Source organism: Callorhinus ursinus, unplaced genomic scaffold (genome assembly GCF_003265705.2).
Source record: "Callorhinus ursinus isolate GAN/ISIS: 27379988/994484 unplaced genomic scaffold, GSC_fseal_2.0 scaffold9, whole genome shotgun sequence".
Lineage (NCBI taxonomy): Eukaryota > Metazoa > Chordata > Mammalia > Carnivora > Otariidae > Callorhinus > Callorhinus ursinus.
The window spans coordinates 39,302,868-39,329,834 of record NW_027397071.1 but is presented as its reverse complement, the minus strand read 5'-3'; the positions used below and the strand labels follow the sequence as shown (position 1 = coordinate 39,329,834).

General features: G+C 37.8%; 1 protein-coding gene across 15 annotated transcripts in view; it reads right to left on the bottom strand.

The window, feature by feature from the left end:
• SLC44A5 (solute carrier family 44 member 5) overlaps positions 1-26,967 on the bottom strand; it is a 424,280-nt gene that overhangs the window by 89,748 nt on the left and 307,565 nt on the right. For 10 of the 15 annotated variants that reach the window (XM_073896502.1, XM_073896501.1, XM_073896500.1 and 7 more), the window contains 2 exons: positions 25,368-25,430; positions 17,100-17,173 (listed from right to left, as the gene is read on the bottom strand). The exons of 1 other annotated variant lie outside the window; for it this stretch is intronic. In XM_073896502.1, coding sequence (XP_073752603.1) covers positions 17,100-17,173; positions 25,368-25,430 — 137 coding nt within the window. The remainder of the gene's footprint in view (positions 1-17,099; positions 17,174-25,367; positions 25,431-26,967) is intronic. 4 more of the 15 variants (XM_073896509.1, XM_073896508.1, XM_073896510.1 and 1 more) reach the window with 1 other exon arrangement.

Below are 26,967 nucleotides of genomic sequence, written 5' to 3'. Positions count from 1 at the left end.
GCTTAAAGTTAGCTGTGCCCAACAGCAGTCCATTATTGAGTAGAAGTGGTATATTCATACAGTGCTTGAGAAGGTCATGAAGGCATAAGAAAATTACATAAAAATCCTGCTTACAATAGTGTGTTGACTCTTGAGGCACTGTCTTAACATGGACCTACGACTCATGAAAGGGGCCTTATGATAGTTGAATGGAAAATAAAAAAGCTAGACTTATAGATGGCTAAGGAGAATCTGTTGGCACTGATCAGGGGAAATGTTCCTGGTTATACACTTTGGAAGAAAAGATGACTTTGAATCATTTATTTATTCATAAACAGAAGCCAACAATTTGGCCACATTATCATGGACTTGAAAATAAAAGCATTAGACAATCAGTGGCAAGGAAGTTTGAGAAATAACTAGAAGGACTGAACTCAAAATGGACCTATAATATGAAGATATTGATGTTTCATAGGGTTACTTAGTAAAGACCCTTTTGCAGAGGTATCTTTAATGATTAAATGTTAAGACACTCATTCAATGATTTTGTGAAAAAGTAATCATGACAACATGGATGAAGATTATGTGGGGATTTTGATAACATGGAGTTTTATCCACAAAGGTTGAGTTGGCTCCTAATAAGGCTTATGTGACAAATCTGCCAGCAGTGGATGACAAACCCTGAACCAGCCAATCTTATGGAACAGTTGAATAACCTATGGAAGACCCATTTAAAGCACTACTTAGGAAGCAATGCCTTTCAAGGTTGGATTGTTACTTTTTTAGAATACAGCAGGATCCTGGCAGGAAATACATGTTATACTTACACAGAAAAATTGTAGAGAGTTTAGTAAATATTTATAAACGTATAGAGTTATAGGAAACAAGAGTTGATGCAGAACCCAGAGGCTAGCAACAATTGGAAGCCATTTTCACCTCCATGACTGAAGTGGCAAAGGGGGAAGAGGTTACCCAAATCCAGAAAAGAGAAGCCAAATGGAAAAGCTGACTGACAAGACTTGAAGCCTTAGGGAGAGAGGTATAGCTAATCTGAGGTGCCTCGCCAGGAAGAGAGCCAGAATACATTTCACAAACTCATTCTCCTACCCTCCAATCTATTACTGATATGCCGCATTGGCCAAATCAGATCGGAAGTTGCAGGAGAGGAGAACCTGTTGATGTAATCCTTATGGATCATATGCTAGTTTCTCAGGGGACAGAACAGGGTAAAGAGCAGGTAGAGAAGGAACCCAGAGGGGAAAAAGAAAAATACCCAGCCTGTATTCTGAACAAGTGACCAGCCTACCTAAGGGTGGAATTTTAGATATATTCAGCAAGACATTTAGAACTTGACTAAAAACAAAGCAGTAAAGAAAATAACCTGAGATATAAGATTTCAGATTCACTTTTGTCAGAATTTACTGTGAGAAAGGGCAGCAAAAGAAGCGAGTAGAAAGACACGCATTCTAAATTTCAGAGTCTGAAATGGGAGGGGTGACAGTAGGAGGTAAAAGGGGGAAAATCCATATTTTTAAGAAAGAGTTGTAAAAAAAATAGACAAAGAATTAAAAGAAAATGGAAAAACAACCAAATATCCAAGAAACTAAATTAACCTTTTCACATCTTTGTTGTTTTCTTTATTAGCAAGACTGACTCTATGCTGTTTAATATACTTTTTCTAGTTATTCTAGATAATGTTGGTCTATCACATTCATAACCTGTTTAAAGATTGATTCATATTGGAAAATTAGGGTTTTTTTTAAGGTAAAGAAGTAGCTGGAAATAATGACAGAAATTTATTCATTTTTTTCTTCATTCATTCTTTTCTACCTGCTATGTGTCGGCACTATACCAGACCCTGGGTATATAAAGGTCCTTGCTCTCTGAGCCTAGAGTTTATTGGGGGAAAGAGATCTTAATGAATAAATTGCACAAACATGAAATTTCAATTCTGACAAGCACTGCAAAAGAGCAAAAAATGGTACAGAGAGAGGGATTCATAGAAGACAATGACCACATGAGAGAGGTCAGGGATGATGTCTTTGAAGAGGTAATGCAGGAGCTGAGACCTGAAAAATGAATGGAGGTACAAAGAGGCTTCCATTAGATGGACACATGGACAAAGGCCCTGTGAGGGGTGGGGCGCGATGGGTACTGGAAAGGAAAAGGAAAGCAATGTGGTGCATACACAGGCTGACTCATGGTTCCAGATGCGGATGGACAGGCAATGTCTTAGGTTATTTTCTATAATGAACTACAGAGAGATGGCTTTAGCATAATGATTGTCAGTGCCAGCATACAATCCACAGCAGAGGCTCTGTTCTCTTCCTATTCAAATTTTCCTTGAAAAACTCAAGGTCACCACACATTCAGTGTCACTCATCTTGGTGTTTGCTTAATTGTAGTTCCATAATTGGCAACACCCCCTTGCTTTATGAAGGAAGAGCTCTCATCATTCCTGAAAATTGGTGTAATTTATTACATCTGAAAATGCTATATGTAATATTCATTAATATCTACTAATAAATACATCTTTTTTGAAAGAATCATGAAATCATTTGAGGTCTTCCTGGCCAAAAAACCCCCCAAAGAATGAGGTACTGTCTGACATAATTTTATTTACTCTATAGGACAAGCATTAACTGAAGTAAAAAAACCAAGCCTGTATTAATAGGTGTCTATTAGCATAAAGACTGTTCTTCTCTTTAGTGTGTACTTAATAGAGGCTAATTTTGCAAACAACCACTGAACGTAAACAATGACACCACAGTGGAGTGAACACACGCTCAGTCCCACAGGGTTAAGACTGAAGGTATTAGATTATTCATGGTTTTTGCTTGCAAAAGAATACCTGCTTTCCACTTACTGTCAGATACTTGCTGTTTTAAGCCCAACTCTGCGTGTGTGAAATTAGGAGGGGTAGAGAAGGAGAGAGAGAAAAGCAGTAGGATATCATGGGGTTCTGGTCTGCCCCCTCTCTTAGTAACCTTTATTACTTAGAGAATCCTTATCTTCTTCATTAAATAAAAGTCACTATAGTACGGTGGTTTAGAGCACAGGCTCTAGAACTAAACTATCTGGGTTGTATTGGTCAATAAAACTAAATGACAAAGTGACACAGCAATCGATACAAATCTAGATCACCTATTCCCCTTAATTTTCTCACTGTTTTAGAAGTAACTTTGAAAGACCACTTTAAGCACAACTAGTGTGTGTGTGTGTGTGTGTGTGTGTGTGTGTGTTGCATATAAGAGAAAGAGAAATCATTTGTAAAACACTCCTATTTGGGTAATTCATAGCAGTAAGCAAAGACTGGTAAGAGATGGGTAAAAACTTTATTCAGGCAAATTATCCTTTCACTCCTAGCAAGGAAATGCAGGTGACTGAAGTACCAGGAGTAAGCATTATCATCTAGTATTAGCTCTCATTTTCAACATTTGCAAAGCATGTTCCTGTTGTGCTCTAGGGTTGAGTCAGAAGTTGCAGCCATTAAAAAGCCCTCTGTCAAGGAGAAAATGTGATTAGACCAACTGCTTGCACTGACACTTAAAAATTAACTGCAAATCTGTTTGGGGCAGCTAAGGCATTCCCTAAACACTTGCTGGTTGGGAATGCTGGCTGTCAAATCATTATTTTGTATCCCTTAAAGGTACATTTTAACTGTTTTAATATGTGAGAAACAGGCCTGCCAAATTGTGCTTATGGCTTTTTAACACAAGCAATTTACAAATGCAATGAAGCAGATAATAGGACACATGATACCGAATTTGAAAATCTGTGTTGATGACACTTGCGCTGTAGAAACATTTTTGGAAGAAGCCCTATATCCAGTTGCCTGGATAAGAAAAAATGTTGTTTATCATTTCACAGGTGGCCTCTTCCACCCAATGGTGAGGTTAGGGTCATGTCCTTGAGCACAAATCAGTCTCTCTCATACTAACAATATCTACTTGAATAGGTCTAGAATGCATGACTTCAGCAAAATATAACAAACAGGAAAACATCTCACCAAACACTAAAAAAATCTGTTCAAGTAACAGTTAAAACTAAGTGCTCTCTTTCTTAAAATGAAGACGTCCAAAACAAGAGGAAGTGTAGGTATCTAGTTTAATTTATAAATGTTTATATATTTGTAAAGAAAAAGGACATTTAATACTGGTGTTTTTTTTTTTTAAGATTTTATTTATTTGAGAGAGAGAGAATGAGAGATAGAGAGCACGAGAGGGAAGAGGGTCAGAGGGAAAAGCAGACTCCCTGATGAGCAGGGAGCCCGATGTGGGACTCGATCCCGGGACTCCAGGATCATGACCTGAGCCGAAGGCAGTCGCTTAACCAACTGAGCCACTCAGGCACCCAATACTGGTTTTGGTTAATTATAAATATAATAAATTTTTCACTAATGTTACTTGACTTCTGGGAAAAAGAATGGGGAAGACCCTAAGCTTACTTGGTCCCATGTATACATCTAGATAACATCTACATCAGTGTAAACACCCAGAAAACAACCCAAAGACTGGAAGAATAGACCCTCCACAGCTACATATAGAGAAGAGACCACATCCACCCATGTATACAACTAGATAACATCCACATCAGTGTAAACACCCAGAAAATAACCCAAAGACTGGAAGAATAGACTCTCCACAGCTACATATAGAGAAGAGACCACATCCAGAGTGTAGGTGGAAATGCAGCTGGGAGTTAACCAGACCCACAGGACTGTCCATAGGAAAGAGGGATGCCACAAGCACAGGGAGGGGAAAGAAACAGAACCTTGCACTCCAGGCAGGGGGCCTGCACTTGGAATACAAATACCCATAATATTTGGCTTTGAAAACCAAAGGAGCTTAATTTTGTAAGTTCTTATAATCATGGGGCTTAACACCTGGAACTTTAAAATCAGCAGCTTGGCTCTAGGAAAGCTGAAGGGCCACAAAACATGGAGTTCCCACCCTTAAAGAGATACCACAACAAACAGCCCCACTGGGATACAACATAGAAGCAGCACTTTTTTTTTTTTTTAAGATATTTATTTTTAAGTAATCTCTATACCCAATATGGGGCTTGAACTCAGAACCTGGAGATCAAGAGTTGCATACTCTACCAACTGAGCCAGCCAGGTTCTCCCAGAAACAGCATTTCTAAAAAAATGCCTGGGGTATAGGAGATGGAGATTTATCCACTAATCTCAGAGCCTGTGCTGGAGGGGCAGGGATCTTTGGGAGATGTCAAGAACAAAGGAACTGACAGGTGCCATTTCCCTTCTCCACTCCCAACCTAAACACAGACACCTGCAGGAACCAATGCAGCCTGAACCCTTTCCACCTAACTTGACAACAGTGTGCCTGCCCCTGTGGGCTTCTGTAGATCTGCCCCCTCCATTCCCATCAGCCTCAGCAGAAATTCTCCCAGGCAGTTGCAGGTCCACTCCTAAAGTAGACCAGTGAGGACATTGCTGGCACCACATGCTCTGCCCCTACATTCGCCTGTGGACCTGTGCTTTCCAATACACCCTTAGCCAAGGCAGTGCCACAAACGCCGCAGTGTGCAAGCAGCAGGGGCCAGTACAACTCCAAAGTGATTCCTAAACCAGGAAGAGGGAAAGATAACCACATGCACCAGACTGCCTGGGGCCCCAATAGGGGCCTGGGGGCAGATATCTGATCTGACTGCAGCCCCACCCACCAATAAAAACTTCTCAGGGGACAACACAAGGAAAGCACACTGCAGTTTCCTGCTACCTCAGCTCTAGCAAACACCTGGTCTAACTCAACTCAAGCACAAAGTGGTCCCAGAATGGTCCATTTACAGCACAGGTACAAAATGCTGCCCACAACAAAAAGCCATTGCAGACAAGTAGCCTAAAGGCAAATGCAGCTCAGCCACAATAGTAGCGTGCATGCAACACACATAGGAAACAACTCTGAAGCACCAGGTTCTGGTGAACAGGGGACATCACACTGGAAGGCACTATAGGACCTCTTCTTCATAAGGCCATGGCTTTCAAGAGCAGGAAACGTAGCTGACTTTCCTAACACATAGAAACAGACACAGAGTTACATGAAATGTGGAGACAGCAGAATTTGTCCTAAATAAAACAGGCCAAAATCACAGCCAGAGAGCTAAATGCAATGGAGATAATTAATATATATGCCTGATAGAGAATTTGAAGTAATGGTCACAAAAATACTCAGTGGACTTGAGAAAAGAGTGGAGGACCTCAGTGAGACCCTCAACAAAGAGAAAGAAAACATAAATAACAAATCAGAGATGAAGAAACAATATCCAAAATTAAAAAAAAATACACTGGATAAAATAAGTACTGGACTAGAGAAACAGATCAGTGACCTGGAGTACAGAGTAATGGAAAGCAATTTGACTGAAAAGGAGAGAGAGAGAGAAAATACAAAATGAAAATAGATTTAGGGAACTCAGTGACACCATCAAGCATAATAACATTTACATTATACAGATCTCAGAAAGATAAGAGAGAGAATAGGAGGCAGAAAATTTAGTGAGGAAAACTTCCCCAATCTGGAGAAGGAAAGCAGAAATCCAGATGTAAGAGGCACAGAGAAGCCCCAACAAAATCAACCCAAGGAAGTCCATACCAGAACACATTGTAATTAAGATGGCAAGAAAAAGTGATAAAGAATTTAAAAGGTGGCAAGAGAAAAAAAGATAATTACATATTAGAGGAACCCCAGAAGCCTATCAGCTGATTTTTCAGCAAAATTTTGCAGGCTAGGAAAAGTGCCATGATATATTCAAAATGCTGAAAGAAAAAGACCTGCAACCAAGAATACTCTATCCAAAAAGGCTATAATTCAGAATAGAAGGACAGATAGAGTTTACCAGATGAACAAAAGTTAAAGAAATTTATTCTAACCAAAGAGGCAAGGAATCTGTACTCAGAAAACTATAAAATACTCATGAAAGAAATTGAGGAAGACACAAAGAAATGGAAAAACGTTCCACGCTCATGGATTGGAAAAACAAATATTGTGAAGATGTCAATGCTACCTAGAGCAATCTATACATTTAATGCAATCCCTACCAAAATACCATCAACTTTTTTCAAAGAAATGGAGCAAATAATCCTAAAATATTTATGGAACCAGAAAAGACCCGAATAGCCAGAGGAATGTTGAGAAAGAAAAGCAAAGCTGCTGGCATCACAATTCCGGACTTCCAGCTCCATTACAAAGCCGTCATCATCAAGACAATATGGTAGTGGCACAAAAACAGACACATAGATCAATGGAACAGAATAGAGAGCCCAGAAATGGACCCTCAACTCTATGGTCAACTCATCTTTGACAAAGCAGGAAAGAATGTCCAATGGAAAAAAGACAGTCTCTTCAACAAATGGTGTTGGGAAAATTGGACAGCCACATGCAGAAGAATGAAACCGAACCATTTCCTTACACCACACACAAAAATAGACTCCAAATGGATGAAAGACCTAAATGTGAGACAGGAGTCCCTCAAAATCCTAAAGGAAAACACAGGCAGCAACCTCTTCAACCTCAGCCACTGCAGCTTCTTCCCAGAAATATCGCCAAAGGTAAGGGAAACAAGGGCAAAAATGAACTACTGGGACTTCATCAAGATAAAAAGCTTTTGCACAGCAAAAGAAACAGTCAACGAAACCAAAAGACAACCAACAGAATGGAAGAAGATATTTGCAAATGACATATCAGATAAAGGGCTAGTATCCAAAATCTATAAAGAACTTATCAAACTCAACACCCAAAGAACAAATAATCCAATCAAGAAATGGGCTGAAGACATGAACAGACATTTTTCCAAAGAAGACATCCAAATGGCCACCAGACACATGAAAAAGTGCTCAACATCGCTCAGCATCAGGGAAATCCAAATCAAAACCTCAGTGAGTTACCACCTCACACCCGTCAGAATGGCTAAAATTAGCAAGTCAGGAAACAACAGATGTTGGCAAGGATGTGGAGAAAGGGGAACACTCCTACACTGTTGGTGGGAATGCAAGCTGGGGCAACCACTCTGGAAAACAGTATGGAGGTTCCTCAAAAAGTTGAAAATAGAGCTACCCTATGATCCAGCAAATGCCCTACTGGGTATTTATCCCAAAGATACAAATGTAGGGATCCAAAGGAGCACATACATCCCAATATTATAGCAGCAATGTCCACAATAGCCAAACCATGGAAAGAGCCTAGATGTCCATCGACAGATGAATGGATAAAGAAGATGTGGGGTGTGTGTGTGTGTGTGTGTGTGTATACATAAACAATGGAATATTATGCAGCCATCAAAAAATGAAATCTTGCCATTTGCAATGACATGGAGGGAACTAGATGGTATTATGCTGAGCGAAATAAGTCAATCAGAGAAAGACAAGTATCATATGATCTCAGGAATATGAGGAATTTGAGAAACAAGACAGAGGATCATAGGGGAAGGGAGGGAAAAATGAAACAAGACAAAACTGGAGAGGGAGACAAATCATAAGAGACTCTTAATATCAGGAAACAAACTGAGGGTTGCTGGAGTGGAGGTGGGTGGGAGGGATGGGGTGGCTGGGTGATGGACATTGGAGAGGGTAGGTACTACAGTGAGTGCTGTGAATTGTGTAAGACTGATGAATCACAGACCTGTACCCCTAAAACAAATAATATATTATATGTAAATAAAAAAATTAAAATAAAAAAGCATCTGAAATAAAAATCAACATGATACATACAACACATCAAGAAAAGATAAAAACCATATGATCATTTTAATAGATGCAGAAAAAGATGTGATACATACAACACCTATTCATGTAAAAATCTTCAAAGAAGTAGGCTTAGGGGGGAACATACCTCAACATAATAAAGGCCATACATGAAAAACCCACAGCTAACATCCTACTCAATGCTGAAAAACAGATCTTTTCCCCTAAGATCAGGAACAAGACAAGGATGTCCACTTACCACTTTTATTCAACATAGTACCAGAAGGACAGAAATCAGACAAGAAATAAAAGGCATCCAAAATGGTAAGGAAGAAGTAAAACTTTCACTATTTGCAGATGATATGATACTATAAATAAAGCAAACCATGAAGACTCCACCAAAAACTACTAGAACTTATTAATGACTTCAGTAAGGTCACAGGTTACAAAAATCAATATAGAAATTGGTTGCATTTCCATACACAAATAATGTAGTAAAGAGAAATTAAGAGAACAATCCCATTTACAATTTCACCAACAATAATAAAATACCTAGGAGTGAGCTTAACCAAGCAGGTAGAAGACCTGTACTCTGAAAACTATAAAATACTGAGGAAAAAAATTGAAGACGGTACAAACAAATGGAAAGCCATCTCATGTTCATGGATTAGAACAACAAATATTGTTAAAATGTCTATACTACCCTAAACAATCTATAGATTTAATGCAATCCCTATAAAACTATCAACAGCATTTTTTACAGAACTAGAACAAACAATCCTAAAATCTGTATGGAACCACAAAAGACCCCCAATAGCCAAACAATCTTAAAAAGAACAAAAAAGCTGAAGGTATCATTATCCCAGATTTCAAGACATACTATGAAGCTGTAGCATCAAAACAGTATGAGACTAGCATGAAAATAAGCACATAGATCAGTGAAACAGAATATAGCACCCAGAAATAAACCCTTGATTACATGGTCAAATCTTTGACAAAGGAGGCAGGAATATGCAATGAGAAAAGACAGTCTCTTCAATAAATAGCTTGGGAAGACTGGTCAGCCATATACAGAAGAATAAAAGTGGACCACTTTCTTACACCATTCACAAAAATAAACTCAAAATGGATTAAGGACCTAAATGTGAAATCTGAAACTGTAAAAATCCTAGAAGAGAGAACAACCAGTAATTTGCTTGACATTGGCCATAGGAACATTTTCCTAGATATGTCTCCTAAGGGAAATAAAAGTAAAACAAAACAAAACAAAACAAAACAAAAGTACTGGGACTATGTCAAAATAAAAAGCTTCTGCACAGCAAAGGGAACAATCAACAAAACTAAAAGGCAACCTACTGAATGGGAGAAGATATTTGCAAATGACATATCCAATAAAGGGTTAGTATCCAAAATACATAAAGCTCTCATAGAACTCAACACCCCCCAAAAAAACAAACAATCCAATTTAAAAAAATGAGCAGAAGACATGAACAGACTTTTCACCAAAGAAGACATACAGATGGCCAATGGACACATGAAAGGATGTTGAACATCACTAATCATCAGGAAAAATGCAAATCAAAACCATAATGAGATATCACCTCACACCTGTCAGAATGACTAAAATCAAAAACATAAGAAACAACAAGTTTCTTGGCCAGGATGTGGAGAAACAGGAACCCTCATGCACTGTTCATGGGAATGCAAACTGGTGCAGTCACTGCAGAAGACAGTATGGCGGGTCCTCAAAGAATTAAAAATAGAACTACCCTATGATCCAGTAATTCCACTACTGGGTATTTACCCAAAGAATATGAAAACACTAGTTTGAAAAGATAATATGTATCCCTATGTTTACTGCAGCATTATTTCCAATAGCCAAATTATGGAAACAGCCTAATTATCCATGAATGAAGGGCTAAAGTGGTGTGTATGTGTGTGTGTGTATATACACACAAAATGGAATATTAGTCAGCCATAAAAAGGAATGAAATGTTGCCATTTGTAACAACGTGAGTGTAGAAAGTAGACAGCTAAGTGAAATCAGAGAAAGACAAATATGATTTCCCTCACAAGTGGAATTTAAGAAAAAATAAGAAAATAAAAAATAGACAAACCAAGAAACAGACTTAACTATAGAGAACAAACACGGTTACCAGAGGGGAGGGGGGTGGGAGGATGGGTGAAGTAAGTGAAGGGGATCAAGGGGACACTTACAATGAGCACTGAGTCATGCATAGAACTGTTGAATCACTATATTGTACACCCAAAACTAATATAACAATGTATCTTAACTATCCTGGAATTAAAATTTAAAAAAGAAAAATTTTTAAAGAAAAAAACTTATTAGAACAATTTTAAAAACAAAGGAACTAGAATTCTTCAAATTTCTTATTTTTATTGGAAGAAATAGTTTTTCTTTGCTAAAACAATGTTTCCAAGCTGTGATCTGATAGGAAGGCACATTTTAGTTTCCAAGTAGACTAAAAGCATAGTAGGATGTCCTGTCAGAGCCACTGTCCATCACCAGCTTCCCCTTACCATGAATATTAGGATCATACCATCAAGATCACAAACTATAACAGGATGCTTGGTGAGGCATAACTTATTTTTTATATTTATTAGTAAGATAAACTGTTCATTATTTCTGTGTATAGACAGAATCAAAGTCAGCCTGGAATTATCTTTGCTCTTCTGAAGGTCACCTGGGTGACCTCCCAGTTATGAAAACATGGTTTCTCCTTTTTTCGTATTCCTTGGGATGGGGAAGATCAATTTTCTTCATGAGAAATGGACAAGAACTCAAACTTTTCTGAGATTTCAATTTAGGACAGATAAGAATGACCCTGAACTAGATCTGAAGGCCAAAAGGAATACAAATACTCCAAAAGGGAATTTGCCGTGAAGGCGGAGACTGAGCTGGTCCCCTAGGCTGAATACCAGGGCCTAAGAGTAGGGGCAGCATTTAGACACTAGTAGTGCTTTGGGGAGAAATGGCTGAGCACTACATAAAGACTTAAAAGCTCTATTTTTGGATCCTAGTGTAGGAAACCACTATAGTAGCGAAAGGATCCAGATGAGCAATTGACTAAGAAAGGATACCAAATGGCACCAGCCGAAATGTTAGAGCTCCAGTAGTCTCTAAGGTCTATCTTTCCACTTAGATACCAGAAGTAAGACTTCGCCTTCCTTGGCATTTTGGGGCAGTTCAAGTCAGGGAAGAGAATTATATGGTGGATTTCCTGAAGCAATGAATAGAAAAGTACACATATGACCGTATTATTACCCCATCTACTTTAACACCAGAAATGGAGTCAAGTTTGACCACATTTAATTATTAATTTCGCTCCTTTGTTTATTCTCTACCTCATTCTACAAAGGATTTAAGACTGAATTATGCAAAGCTTCCTCCTTTCTGTACTTGGTACTTTCAGTCTACTGAAAAGTGCAGTGGATCCATGATGGCCTTCCATTAATCCTTTGCCACTGATCTATAAATCACTTGCACATCAAGGCCCTTAACCAATCTAATTTGGCTTAGTTCATTTCTCTATTGAAGAGGGAATCCCAAGCTTCACCTCTCGGCAGAAAGAAGGGCAAAGAAGTCACAGCCATGTGTTAAAACAACTTAGTCCAGCCTCTGGCCACATATTTTTTATATTCCCCCTGCAATCAAATACGTTTACACTCTCCCAAGATCCCCAGAAGTCTCATCCAATTAAAGCATCAGACTCAGGTTCAAAGTCTGGATCTCATCACCTAAGTCAGGGCCAGGTGTGGATGAGGCTCTTCAGGGTTGGTTCCTCTCCTAAGCGTGATCTTTAGCTAGATCACTGAATTCATCAGGTACATTTCCTACTTCCCACATTACCATCTGCAGCAGCGTTGCCAAACTGTCACCACTATGTAACATCTCGTTTCTAATTGTATTTTTCTCACTTTCCTTCAAACTCTTAACAGTTTCCTCCAAACCCACTGGGCCTCTGAACATGCCCTGGTTTAAAAACCAATGCCCATGTTTTAGCTTTTGTTAAGCAGCAGGTACCAAATTTTGTTCTCCTTATCTATTTTTATACCTCCAAACCCACTGGCTTAATACAATAATTGGCTGTCAGCAATTTGGGGAAGGCTCAGCTGGGGCCCATCTAGTCACATGTTGACAGAGCTTCAATTATCTGAAAACCCTACAAAGTGGAGAGTAAATACTATTCCTGGGAGCTCAGCTGAGCCTGATGATCGGGACCCCTACACATGGCTTCTCCACATGGCTTGGGCCTCTCACAGCACGGTAAGAGTTCTCAGTTTGCTTATATTATTTTACTTTTGTATTAATGTCCTATCATCTCAACTAATAGGAATAATTATTCCTAAGCCTGAAAAGCAAAACCAAACTTTGGACCCTAATTCCAAGTGCTTCGTATACAACAACGAACATACAACAACGAACTAACACACTCAACTGGAAATACATTTGAAAAGAAAAAGAAATATGGCAAATGCCATATGATTTCACTCATATGTAGACTTTAAGAAGCAAAGCAAACAGGAAAAATGAAGACAAACCAAAACACAGACCCTTACCTACTGAGGAAAAGGAGGGTGGGGGATGGTTGGAATAGGTGAAGGGAATTAAGAGTACACTTATCTTACAAGCACTAAGTAATATATGGAATTGTTGAATCACTATATTGTATACCTAAAACTCATATAACACTATGTGTTAACTATACTGGAATTAAAATTCTTTTAAAAAGAGGAAACAAAAATAAAATTTATTCAATGTTAAAATTGTGCTATTATTGTATAATGTTAGCACAAGGATAACAAAGGACAATTTGCATAATAAACATTCCTATTCATTTTTCTAGTTAGTACAGTAATTGGATAGCAACCATCAGTGAAGTGGGACAAAAGAGAGATATTATCATAAACGTTAGTTTGATCTTTCAAGGAGATGTGATTACCTTCTACCCAGACTCCACTTTACTCACTTGAACAGAGGTTCTGCTTTTCATTAGCCAAATGTCAAGTGCCTTTGTTGCATCCAAGTGTTACCCTAGCCGGCCATATTCCACATAAAGGGCATAGAACAGGTGTTTTTTTTTTTTTTCCCTCAGCAGAAATTGCAAGAAACATGGCTCTTTCATGGTAAAACTTCTTATGAAAAGAAATGGACAAAAGATACACCTTAGAAGGTCCTGATCTAACAAAATGGCAAAAGATGTCAAACTACTATGAACCTTAAAAATAAAACTGCCAGTTGTTTCACCAGTAAAAATGGGCTTAACTCAGGAATAACAGAGCAAGCTACAACAAAACTAAGCAAAGGAGAGGAACACGGCTTTATAAAGGGGGAAACGGGAAGCTGAGAGGGCTATTATAAACAAAAAGTCAATTGGAGTAACCTGGAATTTGAACTATAGTGGTTTCTCATTGGCTGAGTTATGACTGTCTCTCATTGGTAATTGGCTGGGCTGTTGCTGGGGAAGAGAACTTTTCTTCCTCCTTCTGGGAGAGTAAAGTAGCAGCAAAATCAGTACTGACCTTGTTGAGTCACTATATTGTACATCTGAAACTAAATTAACACTGTATGTTAACCATACTGGAATTAAAATTTGAAAATAAAAACACTTCTATATTTTTCAACAAGTCAATAAAGTAGTACTGACTTGGGGGTACCTCTCCTCCTGTTGGATTTGCAATCAATGAGGAGTGGCAGGCAGGAGAGCTACTTTAAACAAGGTTCCTTTTATTGATTTTCACACTACTTATAACACATCAGTGAAACTGAGTTAGCTTCATCTTTCATCAGGTGAAGGTATATATTCTTTCAGGTCAAAAAAAATTTCACACTCCTAGTAAACTCTGCTAATCGTTTTTCTTCATTCTTTTAATTCAACATAGGGCATAACTGAAGAGTTAAGTTTATCTTAGACTAGTTAGACTATCTGTAGTTCAGGAATGAGGGAAGTGTGTGTGTGTGTGTGTGTGTGCGTATATATGTATATACATATATACGCACACACATATATATAGTAAATATGTACATATGTATACACGTGTGTGTATATATATATTAAGTAAATTTTATGAGTCATTCATTTTAATCAGTGGCATCAGGATTAATTTGGAAGAATCACTAAATCCAATATTGAACACAGTTTTTCACTGAAGAACATTTATCCTTCAATTTCTTTATGTGAATTAAGGTATTTATAAACTGAATCTGGAGATCTTAAACCAAGGGGCCAAGTTCTTATCTTGCTCCAGAGGTAATGATGGGGAGCACTCCCATCCCTTTTCTCTACTGTGTCAACAGGAGAGTGTCAGTGGGTTTCCAGCTCTATAAAAGGCCAGAACACATTTCTCTGTGGATTACAACACACTGACCCTGAGAAATGGAGGAGACTATTTGTTATGCCTCAGGATCTCCTGATGGAAAGATTCCAGGCACAGTATGAGATCCTTATGAAGTTCCTGTATGCATTCAAACTTTAATAACCAAAATTGTGGGCTGCCATAGAAACAATATAGGAAATTACATTTAAAAGCAATTTATTAAAATTCAGAACAACTAGATTACACAATGATAGCAAATGAAATACTGCTTAGTAATTTTTATGTACCATTACTGGTGTACCTGGATATCATTTCATTTACTCCACACAACAGCCCAGCAAAGTAGATAGTGTTTCTATACTTCACACATGAGAAAAATGAGGTTAAGATACTAGCCCAAGTCCACCAAATAATATGAGGAAACCCTAGATCAACTTGACTCCAAGTCTCCTTTCTCTTATGCAACCAATTTCAATTCTCCGACAAAAAGTAAAAACAACCAACAAAAAAAATTAGAGACAAGAAAGATGTGTCCCAAAGTTAGAGAAGCTAAAATTCTTTTAATTGCATAAGAAAATTTATGTTATTATAATATTCAACATATAGACTGTGTATTGTGCTACAACTGCCTTAATGTTTGAGAAGTTAAAATGCTTGGAAGAAATACCAAAGAAGGAGTACCTGGGTGGCTCAGTTGTTAAGCATCTGCCTTTGGCTCAGATCCTGATCCCAGGGTCGTGGGATCTAGCCCTGCACTGGGGTCCCTGTCCATTGGGAAGCCTGCTTCTTCCTCTCCCACTCCCCCTGCTTGTGTTGTCTCTCTCTCTGTCAAATAAATAAATAAATCTTTTTTTTTTTTAAAAGAAATACCAAAGGAATCTTCAGAAGGTCTTAGAGAACATTATTTCGTGTTGTGGTTTATTCTCCTTTATTCTTCCCTCCCTATTTTTATTTCTTCCTGCCTTACGTTTTTGAATTCTCCAATTCTTCATAGTTTTTGCATGATATTACTGAGATGATCTTTTGAAAATTACTTTCAATTACTATTCTCAAAGTATTTCTCTTATTGGGAGATAAAACTGAAGAACAGGAAAGAGCATTTTCCACTCTTCCTCAGTATGCACAGCCTTCTTTCTGCTTATGCATTCTGTCCACACTAACTCCAGCCCATTCATTATTGGTACTAGAATTACTGAAGTTTTCTAGCCCCTGCTCTCATAATAATACATTAAAATTCCTGAAGCCAGCATCTAAGGGACAGGACTTCAGTCTCAGAGAGAAAAAGTGATACATTCACATGCAACTATGAAACTTTTTTACAGAAAATATTCACTGCTCTTTGGCAGGTTTTAAAAAATGTAAATAATTTGTGTATTTTTTTCTCTTTATTTTCACCTTCAAAGAAAAATCTTTAACCTAACAGTAAATACAGAATATCTCTTCCTGGTAGGTAAAGACAATAAGACTTCTTAAACGTCAATGAATTATGTGGTGAAATTCTTAATAATTGTTCCTTTTTTTTAATTGGCATATAAAAAGAAAAGTTTATATATTACCTCAACTAATCTAGGCCCTAGTGCATCCTAGTAAACAGCAATGTGAACATAATTAGCTGCTTAATAGAATTTCCCAAGTAAAAATGATTAAAAAGAAATCGTTAGGTTTTTGAGGTTTTTTTAAGATTTTATTTATCTATTTGAGAGAGCAGAGGGAGAGGGAGAAACAAGCTCCCTGCTGAGAGGGGACTTGATTCCAGGACCCCAGGGATCATGACCCAAGCTGAAGGCAGATGCTTAACTCACTGAGCCACCCAGGTGCTCCCAAACCATAAGCTTTTTTCTTCCTTCTTTATAATTGTATGCACTTAAGTAATTTGGGCTTGCCTTTGAATGAACTACTTTGTGTTTATTATTCTTTGAGTCTGCTACCCAGTGAGTACCTGTGAGGCACAGTCCCTCCAGAAAAGACAATAATCAATAATAACAAGGCTTTGGGAAGAAAATGATTAATATTCAAAATGTGACATTGACTTTGTTATTCCATTAGCAAATTTTAAATCTCTTCTATACCTTTATTTACTCACCCACAAGTCCTAAAAGAATGTAGGCAATGATGAACAGTATGAAGATGATGCAGCACAGAACATCCGTACAACTCCTAAAGACAAAAAGGAATCCAGAATTAAAAGGGGTCCAAAATGACATCTTACCTAGTGAACAAATATAGGAAAGGGGAAAAAATAACAATAGCAATATGCCATTTCAAATCCAGTAGTTCCAAAAGGTATATCAGATGTATTTCTGTAATCAAAGACTTTGGCAGCAATGGAATGGTCATAGTTCCATGATTATAAAGCTCCCTCAGAATTCTTAGTATTTATTCTCTCTTGGTTCTTTATTTGTACGTTTTTAGAGACAAGTCCAGCAACATCAGGCAAATATTTTTTTATTTGAAATTATAATTTGAGTTATTTGATTTTATGATTTTCCTCATTATGCCTCCCCACTGCACGGTATAGTAAAAAAAAAATAGCCATTTTCCATTTCTCCCTCCCCCCCATTATATTTCTACATACACATTTACAGGATACTACTTATTGGGACACCTGTATGATTCAGTCAGTTAAGCATCCGACTCTTGATTTCGGCTCAGTCCATGATCTCAGGGTCGTGAGATCAAGCCCTGGGCTGGGCACGGAACCTTTTTAAGATTCTCTCTCTCCCTCTCCTGCTGCTCCTCCCTCACCTCTCTCCCTCTCTTTTAAAAAAAAGGTACTATTTATTAAGTAAAGGATTGACTACATAAACTTTCTATGGGGAGTAGATTTGCAACTATATTCACAATAATGTATATAATGCATTCAAAAATGAAATGGCTCAAAACTGTAATTTTACCAGCCATTCCATAAACCAGATATTGTCAAACTAGGTTTAGAGAAAAACTGGCTTGATAGAGACTCATGGATTTGCTAAGGATCACAAGTCAAGCTAAGATGCAGCAGGGATACTCAAGGCTTTCAACTGAAGTATTTCCTAGGCCTAATATACCTTGTTCAGCTTGTAAGTGGTCTGGAAGGCTGAAACTGTATCTTGAAAGTGAGAAACAATCCAACCATTCTCTATTTGAAACTTAATGAAAAATTTATTAGTAAAGAAAAAAAGATCAAACTATTTGAGAGGATTAAAAGTTGCACATGAGAATTTTCATAGCAAAAACTTCTTGCTCCTTAGAGCATAAGGATATATGCTCTAATGTTTTAGCGCAGGCTGGCTGAAGTTACACACTATTTTTTGTGATGGTATTAGTAATAATAATGAATAGTAATTGTACAGTAACAGACATATACCTTGTGAGCTTCTTAAGAATACATTTAGGTTTTTAGGGGTAGTAAGGTGAGTCAACTTATTTAAGGTCCATGAGAGAGGTAGAGAGAGGGTAAAGTAGATATTAATGATTTAGATCAAACAAATATCTAGATCTCCAATGCCTAACCCTTGCGTTTAGCAGTTATCCTAATATTATTTCATTTTTCTGTAAAGCCTCAAATTGGCCGCATCTAAAATTTCACACACATCCCTATTACCCTACCCCACAATAGGAAATGAATCTTTCATAGAGAAAGTTAATCGTGCTCAAGCCACAACCTATCATTTGCTTAAATCCAACTTCAACCCAGGAATTTTAAATTTCACTTGGATTTAAGAATAATGAGAATAATCATAAAAAGAGAAGAAAACAGGCGCTCTAGTTTTCTTTGGTTGACAATCATTGAAAAGCAAAAACCTGCTTGGAGGTGAGGAGAGTGTCTGGTTCACGTGCACTCTGACACACCCTACTCAAGATCAGGTTCTCATCCTATCAGAGTGGTTGTTAAATTGAGAGCAGTAGTTAAATAGGGTGAAATCTAATAGAAATGCCTGCAGGTAAGGAACTAAAGGAGAGAAAACTAGAACACTGGTGTGCCTTAATTAGAAATCTTGAAGTTGTTAAAGCCCTTGTGTTTAATCAGAACCACCAAGAAGATTAGGTGTGACCAGAAGCACCAGTCAGACTGGCCAGCATCCTATAATTATATACCTATAATAGGTTTTTACCTATATATTTACATTATATATAATTATATACCATATCTAATGTTACATAGTGTTATAATGTTATATATTTATAATGTTATGTAGCAAGCACAGGGAGAGGTAAACATATACTAGCAATGACTGAAAGAAACTTAAGAATCTCAAAGGACAGGGCACAAAGAAAGTAGCAGAACCCAAAAGGAAATTGTTTAAAACTAAAACCCACACTCTTCAGCTACTGGCACTGATAAATAGGCATCCGCTGGAGTTTTGGTTCCATATGGGGTTTTACACTATGGTTTCTCTCTCTCTTTCTTTCGTTTTGGTGCCAAGGACAGGCTACAGCACCAGGGACGACTCCATGCCCACACAACCATCCCCCCACCAGTCTCTCACCACAGTGGGATAGCATTTCTCAATAATTCACACTTTGAGGTGTTTGGGGATTATATTCTGGGACCAGGGAGGATAACGTATTCAAGTCTGCTTTGCCTTTGTGGTACACTGCTTTGGAGAAATAGTAGACCATACCCCCTGGCCAGACCAGTTAATTCTCTCTTGCCTAAAGCAAAAGGATGGAAGATCAGTAAACTGGTTTTCATTTGATACAAGTAAGGAAGGGGACTTTAAGGTCCCGTGTACTTTTCTGGTCTGTGTGCTGAGTTATGGTCCAAACCAGTGCTGTGGTCCCCACTGGGTAGTTGTCCAGATTCTCTTTATTCATCTTTATAGCCAGGCGTGAAGTGACTCCACGTGAGAGTTATGGAATAAAGTACGATTACCACTCCCCAAGGAAAGGGCCTGGCCCTGATGTGGCGATGGGGGTGGGGAACTTGGGTCTCTCATGCTCTCCGTGGTGCAACTTCATGAAGATGTTCAGCATGCTCACTTGCACGCCGAGGAACCCTAGAAGTAGCTGAGGACCTTCCACATGTGAGCTGAGCCCTCTTCCTCGTGGGTGCCACTTGACCGCCCCAGCTGTGCCCCCAGACCAATCTAGCAGCCCTGCAACCAGCAATACGACTAACTACCTCCACCTTTTTCAACCTGGACCTCTCTTTGTTATTTTAGAAACCCCCCCTTAAAAATAGGAGGCAGGGCGCCTGGGTGGCACAATGAATTAAGGGTAGGACTCTTGGTTTCGGCTCAGGTCATGAGATCTAGCCAGTAAAGGGCTCTGCATTCAGTGCAGAGTCTGCTTGAGATTTTCTCTCCCTCTTCCTCTGCCCCTCCTCCTATTCATACACCTTCTCTCTCTCCTCTCTCACTCTCTCTCTCTCTATATATAAACAATTCTTAAAAAAAAGAAAAAAAGAAGGGCTGCCTGGGTGGCTCAGTCGGCTGAGCATCTGACTCTTAGTTTTGGCTCAGGTCATGATCTCAGGGTCGTGAGATATAGCCCCGTAGACTCTGCACTCAATGGGAGTCTGTTTGAAATTCTCTCCCTCTCCCTATGCACCCATGCTTCCCCCCACCCTGCATGTTCTTTCTCTCAAATAATAAATAAATAAATCTTTTAAGAAATGGGGAGGCGGTGCGTGTGTGTGTGTGTGTGTGTGTGTGTGTGTGTGTGTGTCCTTTCAGGTAATTATAATTACCTGCTATTTTTTCCCCATTAATTCATCTGTTTCTCTCCCTTTCCTCAGACATAGTCCCTCTGGAAAGAAAAAATTACTGTTAGGAAGCCACTGGAAAATTGAATTTGGACAAAATATCAAATATAACGGGCACCATTTTGTGAGTCAGGAATAAAGCAGAAGCTTAATTCAAATTTTTACAAGTTGTAGCATCTTATTTTTCCTTTCTTTTGGATTTCAGGGCATATGTCACAATCCCACGTATTCTGTGGGAAATAAGTTACTTTTATTTTTCTTCAAGTTTTTATTTAAATTCCAGTTAGTTAATATACAATGTAATATTAGTTTCAGATGTAGAATTTAATGATTCATCATTTCCATACAAAAACCCAGTGCTCATCACAAGTGCCCTCCTTAATACCCATAGCCCATTTAACTCATCCCACCAGCCCATCTCCCCTCCAGTAACCCTCAGTTTGTTCTCTACAGTTAAGAGTTTGTTTTCTGATTTGCCTCTCTCCTTTTCCCCCTCTATGTTCATCTGTTTTGTTTTTTAAATTCCACATAGGAGTGAAATCATACGGTATTTGTCTTTCTCTGACTGACTTATTTCACTTAGCATAATGCCCTGTAGCTCCATCCACCTCACTGCAAATGGCAAGATTTCATTCTTTATGGCTGAGTAATACACCACTTCCTTTTTATCCATTCATCAGTTGAGGAGCATTTGGGCTCTTTCCATAATTTGGCTACTGCTGATAATGCTGCTATAAACGTTGGGGTGCAGGTATCCCTTCAACTATGTATTTTTGTATCCTTTCAGTAAATACACAGTAGTGCAATTGCTAGGACATAGACCAGTCCTATTTTTAATTTTCTGGGGAACCTCCAGAGGGGCTGCACCAGTTTGCATTCCTACCAACAGTGCAAGTGGGTTCCCTTTTCTCCACATCCTTGCCAACACCTGTTGTTTCCTGTGTTGTTAATTTTAGCCATTCTGATTGGTGTGAGGTGGTATCTCATTGTAGTTTTGTTTTGCATTTCCCTGATGATGAGTGATGTTGAGCATATTTTCATGGGTCTGTTAGCCATCTGGATTCTTCTTTAGAAAAATATCTATTCATGTCTTCTGCCCATTTTTTAACTAGATTATTTGTTTTTTTGGTTGTTGAGTTTTATAAGTTCTTTATAGGCTTGCATACTAACCCTTTTACCAGATACGTCATTTGCAAATATCTTCTCCCATTCTGTAGATTGCCTTTTAGTTTTGTTGATTGTTTCCTTTGCCGTGCAGAAGCCTTTTATCTTGATAAAGTCCCAATAGTTCATTTTTGCTTTTGTTTCTCTTACCTCAAGGTATGTATCTAGCAAGAAGTTGCTATGGCCAATGTCAAAGAGGTTACTGCCTGTGTTCTCCTCTAGGATTTTGATGGTTTCCTGTCTCAAATTTAGTCTTTCACCATTTTGAATTTATTTTTGTGTATAGTATAGGAAAGTGGTCCAGTTTCATTCTACTGCATGTGGCTGTTCAGTTTTCCCAACACTATTTGTTGAAGAGACTTTTTTTTTCCTTCCATTGGATATTCTTTCCTGCTTTGTCAAAGATTAGTTGACTACCTAGTTGTGGGTTCATTTCTGGGTTTTCTATTCTGTTCTATTGATCTATGTCTGCTTTTGTGCCAGCACCATACTGTCTTGATGACTACAGCTTTGTAATAGAGCTGGAAGTCCAGAATCCTGATGCTTCCAGTTTTGCTTTTCTTTTTCAAGACTGCTTTGGATATTCAGGGTCTTTTCTGGTTCCATACAAATTTTAGGATTGATTGTTATAGTTCTTGAAAAACGCTGGTGGTATTTTGCTAGGGATTGCATTAAATGTGTAGATTGCTTTTGGTATTATAGATATTTTAACAGTATTTGTTCTTCCAATCTATGAGCATGGAATGTTTTTCCCATCTTTAATTTCTTTCATCAGTGTTTTATACTTTTCAGAGTACAGGTCTTTTACCTCTTTGGTTAAGTTTATTCCTAACTATCTTATGGTTTTTATGATCCCCATAAATGGGATCAATTCCTTGATTTCTCTTTCTGCTGTTTCATTATTGTTGTATGGAAATGCAACAAATTTCTGTCTGTTGATTTTGTATCCTGAAACTCTACTGAATTTATGTATCAGTTTTAGCAATTTTTTGGTGGAGTCTTCTGGGTGTTCTACATAGACTATCATGTCATCTGCAAATAGTGAGTTTGACTTCTTCCTTGCTGATTTGGATGCCTTTTATTTCTTTTTGTTGTCTGATTGCTGAGGCAAGGACTTCCAGGATGATGTTAAATAACAATGTTGAAAGTAGACATCCTGTTTTGTTCTTGACCTTAAGGGAAATGTTCTCAGTTTTTCCCCATTGAGGATGATATTAGCTGCGGGTTTTTTGTATATGGCTTTTATGATATTAAGGTATGTTCTCTCTATCCTTATTTTGTACAGGGTTTTTATCATGAGTGGATGTTGTATTTTGTCAAATGCTTTTCCTGCACCTATTGAGAGGATCAAATGGTTCTTATCCTCTCTTTTATTAATGTGGTATATCATGTTGGTTGATTTGCAAATAGTAAACCACCTTGCAGCCCAGGAACAAATCCCACTTCATCGTGGTGAATGATTCTTTGAATATACTGTTGGATTCTATTTGCTAGTATTTTTTTTTGAGAGTTTTTGCATCCATGTTCATCAGATATATTGGCCTCTAGTTCTCTTTTTTAATGGAGTCTTTGTCTGGTTTTGGAATCAAGGTAATATTGCCCTCATAGAATGAGTTTGGAAGTTTTCCTTCCATTTCTATTTTTTTGGAATAGTTTGGGAAGGATAGGTATTAATTCTTCTTTAAATGTTTGGTAGAATTCCCTTGTGAAGACATGCGGCCCTAGACTTTTGTTTGTTGGAAGATTTTTGATTATTGATTCAATTTCTTTGCTGGTTATGGGTCTGTTCAAGTTTTCTAGTTCTTCCTGTTTTACTTTTGGTACTTTATATATTCCTAGGAATTATTCCATTTCTTCCAGATTGTCCAATTTGTTGGCATATAATTTTTCATAATATCCTCTTTAATTATTTGTATTTCTGTGTTATTGGTTGTTATTTCTCCTCTCTCATTTGTATTTTATTTATTTGGGTCCTTTCTCTTTTCTTTTTGATAAGTCTGGTGAAAGGTTTATCAAACTTATTCTTTTCTTCAAAGAACCAGCTGATGATTTCACTGATCTGTTCTACTGTTTTAGTTTATATATCATTTCCAGTCTTGAAAATTGAAATCAATCATAAGACCAGAAATGAAGTTTAAAAAACAAACAAACAAGGATTTAGTTTGGATAATTGTTAAGACTCTCAAGCTACTGAAATAGCTGGGTGATACCAGCTCATGGCTGGAAATCATTCTGAATCATAGTCTACCTAGAGGCCTGTCATTGCTGTAACTTTACCTCAAGAGCATTCATTTTTACTTTCAAAGCAAGCACTCAGAACTACTGTACTAAATTAAAAATGGATTGCATCCGACTGGGTCCCAGAAAGAAGGAAGAAAGAATAGTTAAAGAGAAATATGCCCCAACCCTCTCCCTCACCCTCACTCCAAATCAAAGCCCAACTTTTTCAAAACAAGATGCTCACATTCACATTGATCAGAAAGCTATTCAAAACTCTATTCAGATTGAGCTACCCTGGTACAAAAGTATTTTCAAAAGTTAAACTACAGAAATACCATTGTTATATCTATTTTTCCAAACTGCAATATGAAGAATAGGATCGCAATTATATATGCATTTGCAAATTTCTCCTTCCTTCCTATCTGGAACCCCACTATATGATGTGCCTAGTAACTTCAACTTCAATCATTGAAGTTTCCTTTGACTTTCCCTTTCTCAGCTTATCTTTTATATTCAATTGACAAGTTCTCTTGTCTCCTTCTCTCTGATGTGTCTTTCATCCATCCCTTCCTTTCTATTCCTGCTGCCTAGACTCAATCCAAATTCTCTTACCCTGTCTTCAAACTATTGCCATGGTCTCCTAATTGGGCTCCTACATGTAGTCTCTGCCTGATCCAATTCATTCCATACATCACTGATTATCACTGATATATGATGATGTCATTTTATTGTTGAAAAAAATAGCACTGCCTCTCCACCACCTACTTAATAATTTCCAAATATCTTAGCTTTATGTTTAAGAACGTACAAATTCAATCCTAGTTCAAGCCCCAGACTATCTTTCTAGCTTTATCTCCCATTATTCTTCCTAATGTACTTCAACCAACTTGTGCGTTTTCATTCACTGAATATACCCGTACACTTTCCCTTGACTACACTCAAGGCTCTCTGTTAAATGGACCCTTTAGATTCCTCCTCCTGGAATAACCCATATGTCCCAATTTGCATGGGACAGCCAGGGTTTACACCTATTGTCTGGAGTAACCATTATCAATGTTCCCTTTAACTCACAAAAGTGCTCCTGTGTGGATCTTCAACCCATTCATAAAATCCCATTCTTCATATGACAGGATTCTCTTCATTTTTTTAGGACTGCATAATACTCCATTGTATGTATAGATCACATTTTTTAAATCCATTCATTTGGCAATGGATGTTTCAGGTGTTTGTACATGTTAACTATTGTGGATAATACTGCAATGAACATAAGAGTGCAGATACCTGTTTGTGATCCTGATTTCAATTCCTCTGGATGAACTTGAGTGAACCTGGGAGGACACTTTGCTAGGTGAAATAAGCCAATCACGAAAGGACAAATACTGCATGATTCCACTTATATGAGATATCTAAAGTAGCCAAACTCATAGAAACAGAAAGCAGAATTGTGTTTATCAGGGGCTGGAGGAAGAGGCAAATGGGGACCTGCTATTCAATGGGTATAAATTTCAATTACACACAATGAATAAGTTATAGAGATAGATCGATGGTATAACATTGTGCCTCTATTAAACAATACACATAAAAATTTGTTAAGATGGTTGATTCCAGGTTAAGTGTTCTTATCATAAAAAATACAGCATGGAAAACATGATAATGATCACTAGGCTACAATATATAGTAATATATTTGTTCAGCTTTGTATGTTATTTGAATTTAAAATTTTGCTATGAATAAACTTAATATGGGTATCAAATGAGCAAATGTAAATGTAAAAAAAATTAAATGCAAATTTTTTGGGTTTTTTTAGATAGAGAGAGCATGTGTGAGCGGGGGTGGGGGCAGAGGGAGAGCAAGAGAGAGAATCATAAGCAGGCTCCATGCCCAGCACAGAGTCCCACGTGGGGCTCGAACTCATGACCCTGAGATCATGTCCTGAGCTGAAATCAAGAGTCAGATGCTTAACCAACTGAACTACCCAGGTGTCCCTACATGTAAATTTTGTTTAAATTAAAATTCCATCCTTCAAATTAGATCAAATATCACCTCCTTCATGAAGTTTTTAACTAGAAGAGATCCCTTTAATCTTTGTAGACTTATGGACATTTTGTTTGTACATCCTGAAGGCAACTGTCTTCCATTTATTATAACTTAGACCAGGGGGTTAGACTAACTCAAATCTGGTCTATTGCCTGTTTTATATAGCTTGCAAATTAAGAATGTTTCTTACATTTTTTTATTATGTTAATCACCATACATTACATCATTAGTTTTTGATGTAGTGTTCCATGATTCATTGTTTGTGTATAACACCCAGTGCTCCATGCAGTACATGCTCTCTTTAATACCCATCACCAGGCTAACCCATCCCCCCACCCCCCTCCCCTCTAGAACCCTCAGTTTGTTTCTCAGAGTCCATAGTCTCTCATGATTCGTCTCCCCCTCCAATGTTTCTTACATTTTTAATGGTTTAAAAAAATTTAAAAATTACTATTTTGTGCCATACAAATTATACAAAATTCAAATTTCAGTTTCTATAAATAAAGATTTTTGGAAAATAAACATACGCATTCATATATATTTTTTCTAAGGCTACTTTTGTGCTACAATGGCTGAATTAAGTAATTGCAGTAGAAACTATCTGGCCGGCACAACCTGAAATATTTACCACCTGGACCCTTATGGAAATTTTGACCTAGACCATGGCAGCATTTGGTACAAAGCCTTGCATGCTACAGACATACAATCTCATGAATGACCAGTAAGACACACATCTTACTGCTGATAGGCTAATGTGTCAAATGCAGGCTCTCATGAAATTAAAAGTGCTATGTTTCAAACTTCAGGGTTTTGTGGAAGGAGGAGCCCTATAGTGAATATGTTG